Source organism: Cygnus olor, chromosome 19 (assembly GCF_009769625.2).
Source record: "Cygnus olor isolate bCygOlo1 chromosome 19, bCygOlo1.pri.v2, whole genome shotgun sequence".
Taxonomy (NCBI): Eukaryota; Metazoa; Chordata; class Aves; order Anseriformes; family Anatidae; genus Cygnus; species Cygnus olor.
Genome location: NC_049187.1, coordinates 8,293,410 through 8,309,965, shown reverse-complemented (window position 1 = coordinate 8,309,965; position 16,556 = coordinate 8,293,410). Strand labels below are relative to the sequence as shown.

At 55.3% G+C, this 16,556-nt stretch overlaps 1 protein-coding gene across 2 annotated transcripts in view; it reads right to left on the bottom strand.

The window, feature by feature from the left end:
- Positions 1–16,556, bottom strand: part of RXRA (retinoid X receptor alpha) — a 99,002-nt gene that overhangs the window by 14,093 nt on the left and 68,353 nt on the right. For both annotated transcript variants that reach the window (XM_040531058.1, XM_040531057.1), the window contains exons 3-5: positions 15,338–15,488; positions 14,239–14,418; positions 4,042–4,211 (exon numbers count right to left, since the gene is read on the bottom strand). In XM_040531058.1, the coding sequence (XP_040386992.1) occupies positions 4,042–4,211; positions 14,239–14,418; positions 15,338–15,488 (501 nt within the window). The remainder of the gene's footprint in view (positions 1–4,041; positions 4,212–14,238; positions 14,419–15,337; positions 15,489–16,556) is intronic.

Here is a 16,556-nt window from a genome sequence, read left to right as displayed (position 1 = left end):
TTCTCCAGGCTTAAAATAACCAGCATCTGGCAAGCATGGGGGCACCCGCCTTCGAAGTATTTTCACCTGTTGCTTGCAGAGATGGATGGCATGGGCTGGCAGCAGTGCAGCTGCAGAGCAGGGAGATCGTTAAGGGGATTTTCCCCTGCTCACTCCAGCAGCTCCCCAAAGGGTGCAGCCACAGGTGGGTCTTGCTCTGGGGGAGCTGGGGCTCATCCCTGGGGAAGGAGAAGTGAGCCAGGACTGGGCTCTTCCCCAGGAGAGGAAGGGAAGGAGGGCAGGATTTCCTCTGGACAACAGGAAAAGCCTAAGCTGGGTGCAAGGAGGAGCTCTGCAGGAGCTTTTCACTGGAAGCATGGGGAATGGCAGCATCCAGAGGTGTTTGCAGGAGAGCTGGGAGGGGGCACCCTGCACTGGCTGCGGCTCAGCCCAGCATAACCATACCATTAGTACTGGGGATCAGAGTTGGCCTGGGAGAGGGGCTGCAAGGAGCCCCCAGGTTCGGTCAGCGGCTGGCTGGAGATCCTGGATCCCGTGGGGCAGGAGAAGGATGGAGCCCTGCATGCCCCGGAGCAGGACACGACTTTGGGGAGACCGTGTGCTCCTGCCGAACCTGACCCGCGGGACGACAGGTGGCTGCAGAGTGGTATTTTAGGAAAGTTGGATGTTTTTCCCAAAGGATTGCTTCTGGGCAGGTCGCCTCTAGCACTCGCCTTGATGCAGCAAGCCAAGCTCTGGTCCCACAGCCCCGGCTGTAGCCCCGGTGCTCCGCAAGCAGCACGAGCTGTGCTTGGCTCTCGGCACCACCCGAAGCCTCAGCGAGGGGCCCGGCCTTTAATTACACCTCAGATCGCAGTTCCTGGAACTACCGCAGGGCTTCCTGGCAGAATTTTAATTGCTGTAGCTTGAGAGGCAGCTAAAAGTGTCATCCCCACGGTCTGAAGGGCCCCGCTTGAATCCAGGACGGGATCTACGTCGTGGTGCTAGAAACCATCCCCATGCACAGAAAGCAAATCCCCTCCTGCAGTAAATAGCAAGGGCACGGTGCCGGAGTGTGACAGAAGGAAAGGACACGCGGGCACCTGATCCTTCTGGAAAACTGGAGCTTGGAGACATCTTCCAGAAAACTGTGACTTGAAACCAGCTGCTAAAGGCCAATTAAGAGCTAATGGGAATAACATCTCTCAGTTACAGGCTCTGCTTTTCAGTGGCCAGGAGCCCATCCACGGTGGTGCTTGTGCAGCAGGAGCCCAGATCCTCAGCTCCTGGAGTGCAGGGGCAGAGGCGAAGCCACCCTCGCGCCCCGTCTTGCTGCCCAGGGTCTGCCCTGCTCCTGAGGGGCAGGGGGTGACACAGCGATCTCAGGGATGTGGCACGGATGAATCCTGCAGCAACAGTCACCGAAAGCTTGTGGGAATCTCCCAGGGGCTTTATCCCTTTTGCCACAGTCAGCAGCCTGCCAACTCTCCCAATTAGCAGCTATTTGCGGCGGCTGAAGAGCTGTTACTGGGGGCTCCCAGGTGCAATTAGGAGTGTTTCAGTGATGCTTATCGAAATGCCGAGGCTTGGCACTGCCCTAGAACCACGGGCCCACCCCTGCCCGCCCCTTTTATCGGCTCCAATAACTGTGCCAAAGCCCCACGGCTGGTGCCACGCTCTGCTAGGTGGCCAAAACCAGTGCCAGCGCCAGCCTGCAAAGCCAAGAGGGGACGATGGCAGGAAGGTGACAGTCACGGAGATGAGACCAGCTGGAAGAGGAAGGTGTTAGCTCTGTCTATGTGCTGCCACCTCCATCCCAGCCAGGCACAGCACAATGGAAACGTCCTCGCAAGCTTGCGCTTGCTTGGTCCTTGCTCCCCAACTTGCTGGCAGCGCCCAAAACAGATGTACAAAGGTGCAGGGGCACAAATAAAAGGACCCAACACACCAGGCTAACGGGAAACAGCTTGTATTTTACCCCCGTCTATTAGGGACTGAATTTGCCTGTCTTTCCATCACGTCGGCCCTCTGGGGAGGGCTGGGAGGAGGGCAGCTCCTCCGTCTTGCCTCGCCTCATCCGGTGGCCTCGTCCCGCGAGCTGCTGATCTCATACATCTGCTAAACCTGCTACAAATGTCACCTCATCGACAGAAGCCGCTCGACAATAATAGGGCATTTCAACAAGCCTCCTGCTTCTATTTAGATGCAACACACATCCTTGTTCACAGTAATGCGTGTTGAATTATGCAGGAACCAGCTTTCAATTTGCTACAAGAGGCTGAGGAGATGCAGTGCCAGACGAAGCCATTTATTTCACCTCCCTCTCTGGGGTTTGTTTTCCAACGCTGCCTACAACTCCCCTGAAGTATTTTTAATCCTGATAGCCGTCAGAGCCTTTCCCAGCCCTCCGCTAACCACGGCGGGGCTGCTTTCCTCCAAAAAAGCTCCACAGAGGCAGGTGAGCACCTTCCCCTCAATCTGCTTCTGGAGAGCTTCACACGAGTCCTCCCTGTCCTTAGCAAGAAGCCTTACACAGCAAAAAGCTTCACTTAATGACCCAGCCATGAAGTCCCCTTGCAGGTAAAGGTCAAAGAGAGCATCTCACAGAAGCAGCCAAGACTTAGATCCCTGCACGGAGCAAGCACTGGCTCCAAGATCTGTTAAGCCCTGCTAGATGCGGTACTTTGGCTCAGTCCTCCGGCCTCCCATGAAGTAAGAGATAAAGTACTATTGTAGCAGAAAATAAATACTGCAGAGGCCTTCCGTCTCCCAGAAATTTCATCGTCTCAGCCCCACAGATGCCCAGCACGGAGCAATAGGAAAAGCAGAGGGGTATTTCCCCAGATGTTCCTGCTCTCCTGGTTGCGCTGCCTGCTCACCCAGCCCAGCTGCATCCCACGGGACGCTGGGCAGCCCAGGGGACGCCCCGTGCTCCGGCCTCTCCCTGCCCAGCAGCAAGCCTGGCACTAGCTCCAGCGGGGTTTTGGGGTGATTTAAGCCCTCTGCAGCCCCAGCTGACACCCTGCAGCAGCAGTGCCCCTTGCTGCTTCCCCCGTGCCTGCCAGAAGGCATCGCCGTGGGCAAATGGGAAATCAAGCACATGCAGCGGACCCCAGCCCCGAAGCGCTTACACAGTGGTGCATGACAATTTATTTTCTTTCTCTCCCCCTCCCTTCTCTTTTCTTTCAGGCTTCCAGTCCCTTGGTATGGTAGGGGTGGGGGTAATTAGCCTAAACGTACTTTCTCTGCAATAAGGATCTTTACGAGGGCTTTGTCCATGGTCTGCCCTAGGAGCCAAATTTCAGATAGGTTGGCTCTCACGTTTGGAGGTAGCTGCTTTGCAGGGAGGCCTTCTCAAAGCAAGGCTATCACCCGCTGATAAGGGAATCTAAGAAAGCACAGCAAGACAGTTTCCCACCTCACAGCCTCCCACTCTTTCCTATTCCATCAGCTTTCTCCTCTCTGCACAAGGTCCCGTTAGAGCCCCGCTGCATCCAGCAGGCCCGGTTATAATACAAGCTTCCAAATGCGAAGGGAACTTGAGAGCAAACTTCTGCAGGTTTTCTCTTCTTACAGGCAAGCAGCTGTATAATTCGGCATCTGGAAAGTCACACCCCGTTTTACAGCCCTTATCTCTTTGCACTTCAGCCACAAAGGTCTGTTTACGGGCTTGACTGGACTATGAGCTCATCAGAGCAGGGGCTGTCTTCCTGCTTTTTAGCGCTGCTGGCTGTTAACTAAAGCAAAACCTTTCCTTTGGGTCCTTTTAATTACGCCTTACAGCACATGTTCCTCTCTGCAGCTGAAGACAGAGCACCCTTCGCTGTGTCTGAGACAGGAAAGTACCAGCACTGCTGGCTGCACAGGGCAGGGCTTTGCTTTCCTCAGCCTTTCACCTGAGCTCATCTGCATTTTGGAGCCCTGCACAGCTCTTCTCCCAAAAATTAACCCTGCCCCGACCCAGGCTCGCTGCTGTGCTCGTGCTACGCCAATGCTGAGCCCCCCCCATGCTCGCCCTGCCCTGTGTGCTGGGATGGAGCCCAGGGGACAGAGGTGTCTCACCGAGCTCGGCGTCAAGCCCATGTTCGCTTCAATGTATGTCTCTGTCTTGGGCTCCACGGCGAGTTCAGCTTCCAAGATTTTTTCCACGGGCATGTCCTCGTTGGCGCTACTTGTGGACTCCACCTCGTTCTCGTTGCGGTCTTTCCCCCGCTGCCTCTCCTCCTGGACAGCTGGAAACGGACAGAAAAAGGACAGCGTCAGCCCGGGGCTCCCGGCCACGGTGTCGTGGTCAAGCTGGGACCCTGAAGCTCCAGGGAGCCTTGAAAACCCAGAGCATCCTCAGTCCTTGTGACCTGCAGGAGCACACACATGTCAGCTGCCTTTTTCTCCAACCTGACCTCGCCACCACCGTGCTCAGTGCGGGTCAGGCTTGGGAAGTCCCAGGGTGGGCACTGCTGTGGGGAAAGAAAATGAGGTGAACTGATAGCATAAGGGAACCCTAAAGAGAATAGAATTTGTCCATCTCCTGAGCCTGTCGGTGCTGTGTTTCCACGGAGGTCACGCCTTGCCTCTAGTGCCCTGGGGCAGCAGTGATGCCAAGGACCGCTGCGGGGCTCCGCAGGACGCTGCCACCGTGGGAGCAGCCGCCGGCAGCAGGGATCTGCTCTCACGCGCCCCATGCAAACCCTGATCCAGCCTTCGTCTCAGGGCAGTTTCCAAACCGACAGGAGAGACCTGTCCCAAAGCCTGCGCAAGGAGTAACTTAGCCAGAAGCATGTCACGTGCCGATGAGTTCATGTCTACGAGCACCCAGATGAAAACGGCTCGTTAGATGCTAATAACATTCTTATTAACCAGCTCCTTTTGAAACCGGCACCGAGCTTTCACTAAACCTGGAAAGCAGCTCCACGCAGACAGTTACACGGGTAACCATCTCTTTCTCAATCCTAATGTTACATGCCCTAAATCCCCTGCTTGTCCACACCCCACTGCTGCCCGGCACAGCACGGTGGGAACCGCTGGAGCAAGAGGAGTTTCCACCGCTTGTCACCAGAGACAACTTCCCCGGCTCTTTGTTCAGGACTGACCGAGGCACTCAGTAACGTAAAAGGCCTGCTATTTATTATCAATTATCCTAACACTTTACCTCTTTGCTGAATTTGAACCTGGTTATATGAGCAGCAGGGGCACAGGCATTGTTCCAGCGACATCGGAGCTGCACAAGGAGACCCTTAGGGAACTGGTGAAACCAGCTCTATGCCAACCACAAGGATAAAATCTATAACACAAAACTTATTTCTTAAAAGCCAGGAAATTAAAACACGTGCTAAAGGAGCCCTGTACAGACACTGGTCGCATTATCTCCTCGCCAGCTTGGTCGGTGAGGGCTGCCCTCCTGCCGCGGCGCTGCAGCCTGCGGTTTGCTGCACGCCAACGGGACGTTTTGTTTGCTGGCAGAAAGCTCTCAGGCACAAAGTAAGAGGTTATTTTTGCAAGCTGCTCTTAACTTCACAGGCTGCAGAGGCTCCCCAGGCCCACACAGTGTTTTCAGCTTGGCTGACCAGGGCCAGGTAGACTGCTGCTGGTAAAGCTCAGATCTGCGACGTGGCTCTGGTCCATCTGGACCTTGTCTGGCTCAGATTCTTCTCTTTACTTTCTCAGGCCAACATCAAATCCTGATGAAATTTCTCCCCACACCCACCCACACTCCTGTTTTCTCAGTCATAAAAAGACCAGAAATTTTTGCTTAATGCCAGCCCTTCCTCAACAGCACAGACACCCCAGAGCTCCTCTGGGCACATAAGAAGAGATAAAACAGCTACTGAACAACAGAAAAGCCTGAGAGAAAGGCAAACTTGGAAAATGGGATTTTATAAAACGACTCAAATGCCAAAGACCTGATGCCCAGGTGCACAGGACACACAGATGGAGGTACAAAGTGTGGTTCCTGGCTCTGCGCGCGGCTGCCTGACACCAGTTTCCACCAGTGGGACCAGCCCGAGATGCACCCCCCAGCTCAGCTGCCAGGGCTGGGCTGGACACCGGCATTTGTGGGAAAGTGCTGCAGAGGTCTGCAGGTACAGCAGCTACTCAAAGCCTTAAATCTGCAGACCTCAGCCCCACCAACAGCAACAGTCACATTCCTGGATGTGCGGAGTCAGATTCACTGCAATGGTTTTGGGGAGAGTGACTCTTATAGGGCACGCGACGGTACTTGCTAGCGATGGGGCTGAATCCAGCTGATATAAATGATAGATGGAAGAGAGGTGGCAGGATGGTGCTCTTTCTTAGGAGAGGTGCTGAGGGACACGTCCCTGTGTCCGACATACAGGGATCATTTCTCCAAATATAGGAAAAAAACACAGTAGGTGGGGTAGGGGGGAGGAAAGAGGGAGCAAGGATTCAAGCAAATCAGCTACTTTTTTTGTTACTATTATTATTCAGTACGGGATTTTTTGTGTGAAGGCAAATCTTCAGCAGTGAGGAAGAAATAAAGACCTCACCACAAAGACCTAGGACCGGATCTCTGGAGTCCACTCCCCACTCCCACCAGGGATTAATCAAAAAAAGCCCCATGGTGGAGCTGACAAGAAAAAAAAATTCAAATGGGCTTGATTTGGAGCTGCGTTTCCTTGTGGCTTTGTTATTTGGTTTTGTTTATCTTAAAAAATAAAAAATAAAAAGAGAGGAATATAAACGTGGTAGCTGCATGGCAGCTTGTCTGGCAGTACTGAAATACCTTGTTCTTCTCGGCTTGCCAGAAGTCTTGGGGGCCGGGATGGATGGTGCTCCATCCCTGTAACACAGTAAAATTTAGAAAGATCATTGTATCATTTGGTTCTCGTTGCTTCTGCTGGATTTCTGTCCCTTCCTCTCACGAATGTTGTCAGCTCATGGGGGTTTGCTGTTTCTCCAGGTACAAAGGTTAAAAACAAAAAACTAGAGGGGTTCCGTGACCGGCTCCTCCAACCCGAATTCTCCCTGGTGACACAATCAACATATATTTAAGAAAAAATAAATATTCTCAACCGTGGAGAGGCCCCAAGGTACTTCTCCCTCCAGTCTCCCACATGGTGCTTCGCAGGACCAGCAAGGTCAGGCTACGCAGCGCGGTAATTCAGGGGACCTGGCGCTGCTGGCTCCCTCCTCTTGCTCAGCATCCATTTCCCCTCCACACCGCGACTTTGTGCTTAGCTGGGAGTAAGGAGAATCCAGCTGCTATTCAGGAGCACCTTGAGAAGAGGGTTAAATAGCCCTGCAATAACCAGGCACTTGATTGCGTGACCCACAAGGACCTTCCCAAACTGCAGCTGGGTTTTTTTTGCTCTTTTCTGGTGACAACGAGGCGAGGGGCTGGCAACACCTCCCTGCTGCCCAGGCTCTCCCGTCTCCCACCACATTATTACAGCCTCGACAGGGAGCACCGAGCTCCTCTCGGCATGGACAGGCTGCTCAGGACAGACCACAGGGCTTGTCTGCAATGGAAGCAGCGAGACCACCCAAAGAAGCCGCGTCCTCGTCCCCTGCCGCCCTCACCGCCCCGGCTGCACGCCCTTAGCACTGTGCAGGTCCCACTGACGCCAATTTCTGTATTTAGGGTGACACAGAGGGGCAGGTTTGTCCCCAGAGCAGGGCCGAGCTGTTGTTGCACCAGCCCCGTACAACATGCTGTGTTCTCAGAGACCAGCTTCTGCAGGCTCTTCTGTGTTGACGGCCGTGCCGATGCTTTTATTTCTCTTCAAGGAGACTCGTATGGTTGAGAGGTTGTTTTTTTCAGTCTGATTTTCCTAACAGAAGGGAAGCATTTAAAACTTGCAATGCACTTGAGGAGAAAAAAGATGCTGCAGTCGGGGAGCTCTCGGAGGCGGCCGCGCCTCCTCCAGCTATGTCTCAGCCGAGCCAAGGACAGAAGCCTGTGTTTGCCATGGCACCTGACGAAGAGGCGCTCACGTTATTCCGCTTCATTTGGCTTCTTCTTGCCCGAGGCTGGTTGCTGTCACTTTTCATCTCGAGATCCCAAGCCCATCTGCACTCCCCCAAGCCGCGGTACAGCAATATACGTGCGCTAAGACCACTTCTTGGTGGCTTCTCCCTCTGAAAGAACCAAAATGCCTCATCCCGTGGGCTGCAGAAGAACCTCAGCTGCCCAGGTCCAAGAGCTGATGTGAAAATAATGCAGGATCCACCCGCTGCAGTGACGAGGAAGACTCTGCTGAGAAACCCCTGCTGTCACTGCTCCCCAAGCCTCGTGCCCCTGTCAGCGAGCCCCTGCTCTCTGAGCCGTGCGAATGCCCCGGGATCCCCGTCCTCGGGCAGAAGGTTTCTTTCCTTTTCAAGCTTCTGGCTGGTGAAGAGAAATCTGATGCTGTGATCTGCAGCCTAATTAGCTTGAAGAAAGAGAAAGATTTCAAATGCAAGCTCTGCTCCTAAAGCCTGGTGAGAGATGCAAGCAGAAAACCAACTTGGTGTTTCCGACGCTGATTCAGCAGCATTTTGCTGAAGAGCTCAGACCCGTGCAAAGGGTGCTGAGCACAGGGCTGTGGGCTCCTGCCACGGCCAAAGCCACAGGCACCCCAACCTGCTGTCCCTGTGCTCGGGACCCCCGAGCTTCTGTGCTCAACGGATTTTAATGTAGGAAGCCAGAGGCACAGAGGGAATGGGGCTTTCCACCGAGGCAGTGGCCGAGGTGCCCCCATCAGCAGCGGTGTCAGAGGCGTGCTTGTTTGCTCGGAGAGAGCTGCAGGCTCCATCAGCTTGTAATTACCCTGCCTCAAGAGAGAGGAGGGCTTGTGTCTGAGACAAAACCCTCTCCTTCCAGGAACAATAACATGGGCGACTGGCTGGGCTTTGTTCCTTTTCTCGGGGGATGAGGGGGAAGAATAATTCACTCCCACCAGAACGTAACTGAATGGGTCTTTCTCTGGGGGACGGATCCGGAGAGTGGCACACTGAGGGCAGGCACCGGCACTCGACCTCGTCCCTGGGCAGTGCAAAAACCATGGCAGATGATGGCAGAAGAGGCACACGGGGCTCATGCCCCTTTCCAGACCACTCCAACCCAGGCAGATTTCGGGGACCCTGGCAGATTTTCAGCCCTGGCCCCATCACCAGGAGGCCCAAGGTTCTCAGGGCACGCGGCTGCGCCCATTTCACAGACGGGCAGCTGAGGCCCCACGTGCCCAGCCCAGCCTCACTGGAGCACTGGGAGATGAGGGTGGCCTCCACACCCAGCCCTCTGCCTTTCAGAAGACCTGACCCAGCTGCCTCGGATGCTGTCCCGCTAGCAGGGTGCCCCGGCTCACCTCCGTCCTCTTGGAGAGCCCGGAGGCTCTGGTGGCCTCCAAGACCCAAACCTGCTCCGTTTTCCCCGAGCCTACAAGTGGGTGGCTGCTTTATTTATGAAGTGCTGGGGGGAGGGTTATTGGGGATTTCCGTTTCACCAGCGGTGGAATTTATTGGGCTCTGCTGCCTTTTTATGAAGCTACATCTCAGCCGTGCATCAGAGGCATCTTGAAGTGCTTATGCCTGAGGTACCTGTTTATATTGAAAATGCCACGATGGCTGAGGAAACCAGTTCCGACCGTGTTCCTTCTGCTTCGCCTTCGTGTAGCCGTGCCTCCCTTTTCTCAAACATGCAGCTTTTTATTGTCGTGAACAACCTCAAAAGCTGCGTTACCGGAAATAAACGGCGGCGCTTTCTTCAACGTTTCACTTGAATATTATGTTTGCTATTGTTAAGATAGGCAAAATACAGCTGTGATGCTAAGAAATGTAACATCAGGGAAATGGAGTGTTAAAGAGTGGATTGAGACATTTGCATGCAGTCAGTCTGCACAGGGAACGGCTTCAGAAAACAGAAGCCAAAAGGAGCAGCTCACTTCACTCTCAGAACCTGGACACGGCAAAGTATAACATTGCTAAGGCAGTGAGAGAAAATCATAAACCAAAACCTTTTTCTCAACCTTCAAAGTATCCTTCAAAACAACAACAACGAAAAAAAACCACAACAGCACCATTTAACCAGCTGGTTTAAAGAGCAGCTCTTTAAAAGGATATAAGAAACAAGCTCATTAAGCTGAAAAGCATTTTCCATTCCAAAATTACTACTAAAAATAACTGTGCTCTTGAACTCTGCCCCTTTGCTGGGGTATGGCCACTTGCCTGCTTTTGCGTTCACTTGGAAGAGTGGGTGGGAGACCCGAATTCCTGCTCTTTTTCCCCAGACTCCTCTCGCTCCTTTTTGCCCCGAGGATGCTCCGGGAGCTGGGGCTGGAGGTGTGGGGGCTGCAGAGATGCAGCGGGGGGGTGTTGGGCACAGATCAGTGAGCGCTGTGCTAGTGCAGGAGCCGAGCTCCGAGTGACTCCCGGCCAACACAGGAGGACACTTGGGTCCCTCTGGACTGAGGGAGCGGTCGGGGCAGCTCCCAGGAGATGTGCTGAGGTTCTGCAGGCAGAAAGCTTCCCGCAGGGCTGAGCAGCGAGCCCACCCCGGGTTAAGACCCTCAGCCCTGCAGGAGCTCGGGGTAACGAGGTCCTGGAGCCAGCGAGGGACGTCCTGTGTCCTCCGAGCGCTGCTGCATCGCGCCTTGGAGGCTGCTGGAGGCCACCACCGCCACATTATGGCTTTGGGGCCGTGCTGGGGGTCACCGACACGGCTTCTTGGCGGAGATGCACCACCAGCCAGCCACCCCAGCCGGCCTCGGTCTCGGCAGGGCGAGCGGAGAGCCGCGGGCTGCCCGGGGAAGGGAAGGAGCGGCGGGGGCGGAGGGGGCCGGGCTGTGCCGGTTCCCAACGGGGGCTCCCTGCGAGCTGCCGCGGGAGCATGGGAAAGGGCTCCTCGCTGCTGCTTCCTGCTCCTGGCTCCGGCAATGCGGGGCTGGGACCCCAGTGAAGGAGAAAACAGCACTGCTAACACTGCTAACACAGGGCCAGGGGGTTTGCAGGCTCGGGTGACCCCGCTCAGCTCCAAAGCTAACCCCAGCTAACGGCCCCACACGCAAGTTGCCGTTATCCCAAGACCCTCGGTGTTTACTCCCATCTCTTCACAAGACCTCCTCCTCCCCAGCTCAACGGAACTTTCCGCTTTTTCCCTTAAAATAGACGGCTGCTGATACGCAGAGCCTCTAACGCTGTTCTGCTAACCAAGACCCACCTCAGACCCTAATCAGGAACAGATCAAGCAGAGAGTTGGCCTTCTGGATGCAAACAGCCACCCCCACAACAATAATCCCTGCATTAGTCAAGATCCCTGATGGTAATCTCACTTCTGTTGACTCTCCGGTATTCAGTGGGAGACAGAGTAGGAAAACCAAAGGCTCGCACAGCTGGCAGTAATTCACAGGGGAAAAATGCTCCCAGTCGCTTATTTATTATAGCTTCAGTACCTCGGAATCCACAAGGCATCAGCATCTATCTCATCCTTCCCTTAACAGGGAGCAGCAAGAGGTGCACACTCCAGGGGGAATCCTCCACTTCCGCAGGCTCTCACCCCTCGAAGCCAATATCCCCCAGACCTGGCTGGAACCGCAAAGGCTCCCGGCACAGAAGCAGCGCCCTGTCCTTCCAGGAGCACATCCCAAATTCCCTCCACCGCAGGCACGCTGCCTCCCCTGCCCTGGCCAGGGATCCCCCCTGGAGCACGTGGTTAGGGTCCGGCTGCCCTTTGCACAAGCACCTGGAGCTCCCCGGGTGCTGGGAGCAGCTTTAAACAACCCATCAGCTACGTAAGGAGCCTTTTAACCCTCCTTGCACAGGGTTTTTGTGCAAGCCCTTCAGCCCTCATCTTCCCAGTGTGGCTCTGCAGGTCACAGCAGCGCTCGCTGCCACACAGGATGCGTTTTAGTTCTTCACCAGAGCTCTTAGTCCTTAGTTTAGAGGGTTTTACTGCACTTCCACGACATCCAAATACCTTTGGGCTACAGGAGAGAGACTTTCCCAGCAGGAGTCTGGTATGCATTTATGTAGCTATAAATTAGGTCTCCAGAGCAAGATATTTTTTAAGGAAATGAGGCCCATTACCCCGGCTGTTACTTAAAAGATGTAACAGTTTACACCAGAGGATAAAAAGCCAGCTTTGTTGTAGGCGAGCATCTGGGCAAAAGGAATTACCGCGCAGGATTTAGCCCAAAGCTGCTCCCCAAAAGACAGGCGGCGTGGAGACAGCGGGGCTGCTGTAAGGATAAGGCCAAGGCTGCTGGCTGGCCCTGCAGGACAGCAGTGAGCTGGGATGGATGTAATGGGAAGGAGATATTCTGTTGGCACATCAGGTGGGTAATCCCATGTGAAATCTGGGAGCTTCTCGAAACCAAAGCATAGCAAGCTCCAACTTCTCTCTTTCAGGTCTAAAACAGCCCTGGGACATTTCCAAACCTGGCAGGAGACGCTGAACTGCCAGGCTTATAACAGGAGAGATCTTCATCTGGGAACCAGGGCAGTTATCCCAGCTTTCCCTACACGGGGGTTTTACCCCAAACACCCACTGGCTGCCAACACACCGGGATTTTCCCCTTCTCCAGAGCTCTCCTTGTGCACTGCCGGCAGCAGATCAGCCAGCACCGCCTGAGCGCACTTGTGGAGTTATGAAGATCCCATCTGTCACACTTTTAAATAATTGGCTGATCGTTACGAATTCATTCGGTATTCATTGTGATAATGTTAATCAAGATGAATTAATAGAGTCCTCCTACTGTACGCGCTCCCCGGGGAATTCCACCGCCACTTAGAAATTAATTAATAGGGCTATAATTTTAATGGTGCTGCCCATGCAATCCCTGCTAATGGTAGGCACGAGGCAGGTGCCCGATGACAGGAGATCAGCGCGGGCGAGCCGAGGGGAAGGAGACGAGCAGGCTCGCAAATGGCCACAGGCTCTGCCCAGGTGGATCTGTCTGTAGGGTTTTGCCTTTCCCCTGCGCCACGACCTGCCTGCAGCCCTGCCGTGACCTGCCATGCAGCCACTTGTCTCCGTGCACTTCTCCTGGATGTGCGTCCTGGGGGTCCGAGCGGGCTTCACCCCCTCTGCCCTTGTGCGCACCAGTTTTCTTCTCCAAGGAGAAGTTTGCCACGGAGAAACCCTCTCTCAAATGAATATTTGCTGGGGGTGACAGCGGGGAGGCAGCCAGGAGCACCCCATGCTACACCCAGGGGTGTCTCTCGCAGGTACCCGCCGTGCATCATGTTCCTAACAAACGCAACGCGTTGCCATCACGTCCACCCCCTCAAACCACACTGCTCCATCAAACTAGGCGTCTGCCTGCAGCCACACGTGGCAGAGCCACCTCCCCGTGCACAACCCATCGCTGTTTGGGCCAGAAAGCCATGTTTCTCATCTCCAAAGGATGAAACTCCTTGGGGCCAGGAAGGGCAGGGATGCATTTCGTGCTTGGGACAAGACCAAGAGCTCTCCAAAAGGACATGTCAGGAGCACCGCTCACTGCAGCGGGCAGAGGAAGGGCTCTGCCTGCCCGCCCCAGGCCAGGGTGCTCGGAAGGTGTAAGGGGAGAAGGCACCAGAGACCTGAGCAGCACCGAGGGGTCATTTTCAAATCGCTTCTGCTAAAAGCCTATTCTGCCAGCAGTTTGAAAGAGGTGCAGTCAGCGTTTAAAAAGAGCATTGAAGAGAAGCCCTGCCAGGGAGTTTTAGATCCTACATTTAAATTCCAGTAAGGGTAAGGGAGATCTTTTTACAAAGCTGAATTTCCTTTATCCTCCCAGTAAGGAAAAAAAAAAACACAGTATCGCTACTGCTAGGGAATGTTTCTGCGTTAGGGCAGCGGAGCCCTGAGCCGAGGCCGTGTCCGCAGGCAGCCGAGCAGGGCGATAACTCCCCTCACCCCCCCAGCCGCCCCGTGAGAGGTGCGAAAGATAAACAGCGAGCCGCTGGGATGCACCAGCTGCGGGAGCCTCTCCCGGCACGGCGGCGAGGCAGCAGCACGTTAACCGTGGGCTCTTTGTCTGCACAACATCCCCTGCCCAGCTCGGGGTTTGCAGGGCTCAGCATCCCGGGCTGCACAGGATGGAAAGGCAAAGCCAGGCGGCACCGTTTGTCACCCAAAACGTGCCCCGACAGCTTTCTCACCAATGTTTGATGGGGTTCTATGGGGAAAGGGAAGCTCTTGGTGCATTTTCTGGTGTAAAACCACTACAAAACGAGGAGAGCAAGCTCCCCGGCAGCGTGCAGGAGCCTCCTGAGGAAGGACAGGTGCCTGCAGGACACACAGCACCCTTGGGTGCCCGGGCCAGGCTCTCTCTGCCTTACCTTCTCGCTTCATCCCCATGGCAAGACACTTCTGGTAGCGGCAGTACTGGCAGCGGTTGCGCTGGCGCTTGTCGATCAAGCAGTCCTTGTTGTCGCGGCACGTGTAGGTCAGGTCCTTCCGCACCGTGCGCTTGAAGAAGCCTTTGCAGCCCTCGCAGCTGTACACCCCGTAATGTTTACCTGCCGGGGGGGGGATGCGACTCGGGTTAGGGGATGCACCGAGGGTCCCGGGGGCCCAAAGATGCCCCAGGGACCTGCAGCTCTGCCCAGGGCAGTGCCTGGGGGAAGCAAAAGCTTCTTGGCACAGTGACCATGAGCTAAAGAGCAGCGGCTTTGCCTTCACTTCACCATCAAGATGCCCTCCAGGGGCTTCAGCCCCTGCACAAAAAGCCAGAAAAAGCCCCCACCATTTCTGAATTAAACCAAGGGAGATGCAGTACAGCAAAAATGGGGGCATGTCCCTATCCCCCCTCTTCCCCTGGACACCCCCCGACGCACACGAGGCTCAGCCCGCTCCACCACGCGCCCCCGTGCCTCCTCCAGCCTCTGAGCCCGACAGAGCAAGGAGGTGTCCCCAAGGACCTCAAAACCTAGACGCCAGAGCACTTACGGAGCAGAAAGCTTTTAAAATAGCATGAGAATAAAGGGAATTAGCACATCTTTATCTCCCATGAGTGGGGAGGCTCCATGCGAAGCACATCTTTTTATCTGGTGCTATGTGATGAGACCAGCTACGGATCAAAGGATGCGGAGAGAGGGACGCTCAGCTAATGCCTGGCCTTGAGAGGGGCAGCACTGCTTAGGGCCGAGGATAAAACACCGCTGGCTAAGCTGTGACCTGGGGGATTTGTTCCCCCAAGGAGCCGGACAAATCGTTTACTTCTCTTGTTACTGTCAGGGCATGATGAAAAATGGAGAGGTCAAAGAGCTGCACCAAGGACATCTCACCTGGCTCGTGTCAGCGCCTGCCCGAGAGCAGACAGCCTGGGGAGGCTTTTGTACAGGGTTTTTTTTGTCCCCGTGTGCCCCAGCCACGATGCAAACCCTCGCTGTGCTCATCCAGGGCAGCAGCACCGCCCGGCGCAGGGACCAGCCTTACCTGAAGACCTGTCCCCGCAGATGGCACATATGTGCTTGGTGAAGGAGGCCATCGTTCCTGAGGGATGTGCTGGCACTTTGAGGACCCCATTGAGCCCCAGGGGGGGCTTGATGTCTTCTGAGCTGCTGACGGGGTTCATGGGCGAGTTGAGCTGTTGAGACAAAAGCGGGGCACTCAGCAGGGAGCAGGTGGGACGTGGGGGCTAGGTTTGAAGTAGGGGACAATCCTCAAATGGGGACAAGCACAGCTTAAAACCCACATCCACAGTGCTGAGCCAAGAGGATTTGGGCACCTGAGGCCAGAGACCAAAGCCCAGGTGCTCGTCTGCCGCCCCGGCTCAGAGCAGGGGGACACTGGGTCTTGCTCCCAGCACCTGCCCCACGGGCGATGCTCCAGCGTGGATTGACGCGAGGCTGAGCTCCTTCTGCACTGCCCAGCACCACGGGACAGCCCGCATCCCCTTGTGCTCACCAGCCATCCCCCTGGTATAAAGGGCAGGGAGGATGCTTGGCAGCGACGGTTCGTGGGAGAGCTGCAGGCTGGGAGCGAGCACTTGCAGGGATGACGAAGGCCAGGACACGAGCGCTTTAGCTCTGCAATTTATATATATCCTTTTAGCATTATCTCTCCAAAGGAAAGCTCCGCAGCAAATAAATAGATCCCAGATGCAGCGGGGCCTGGCTTTGCGGAGCTGGCAGGCGTGGGACACTGCTCTGCGCTCTGCAGCCTGCCGGCAGCCTCGCTCTGCGCCTCCCGTCCCGACCCTGCTGAGCCCGACAGGCGGTGAAGGAAGAGGAGAATTAAAAGCAGCAGCTGGGACATGGGTGCTGGCGAGGATTCCTGGTTTATTTCACAGGCAGGACCCCGTGATCCCCCCATACACAGGGGGAAACTGAGGCACGGAGATGTTAGAGGGACCCATCGCGTTATCACAGCAACCTGTGCTGCTGGGGCTGATCCACACCAGCTCTGCCATCCGTGCCTCTCCCCATGGCTGCACACCCCTCACAACCCACTGGGGCATGAAGGGAAGGTGTGAGAGGACGGAATTACAGCCCCAGCCTCCGAGTTACAAGCTGGCGTCCTCATCTCAGCAGCCATCAGTGCCTTCACAGCCTCGGGGGTTTTCTTTGCATCAGGAGTTAGACAAGATTTTATGCACAATGTCATCAGAAAGACCTTACTGCATGCTCCTCCATGCCAGTGCCACGATGCCCTC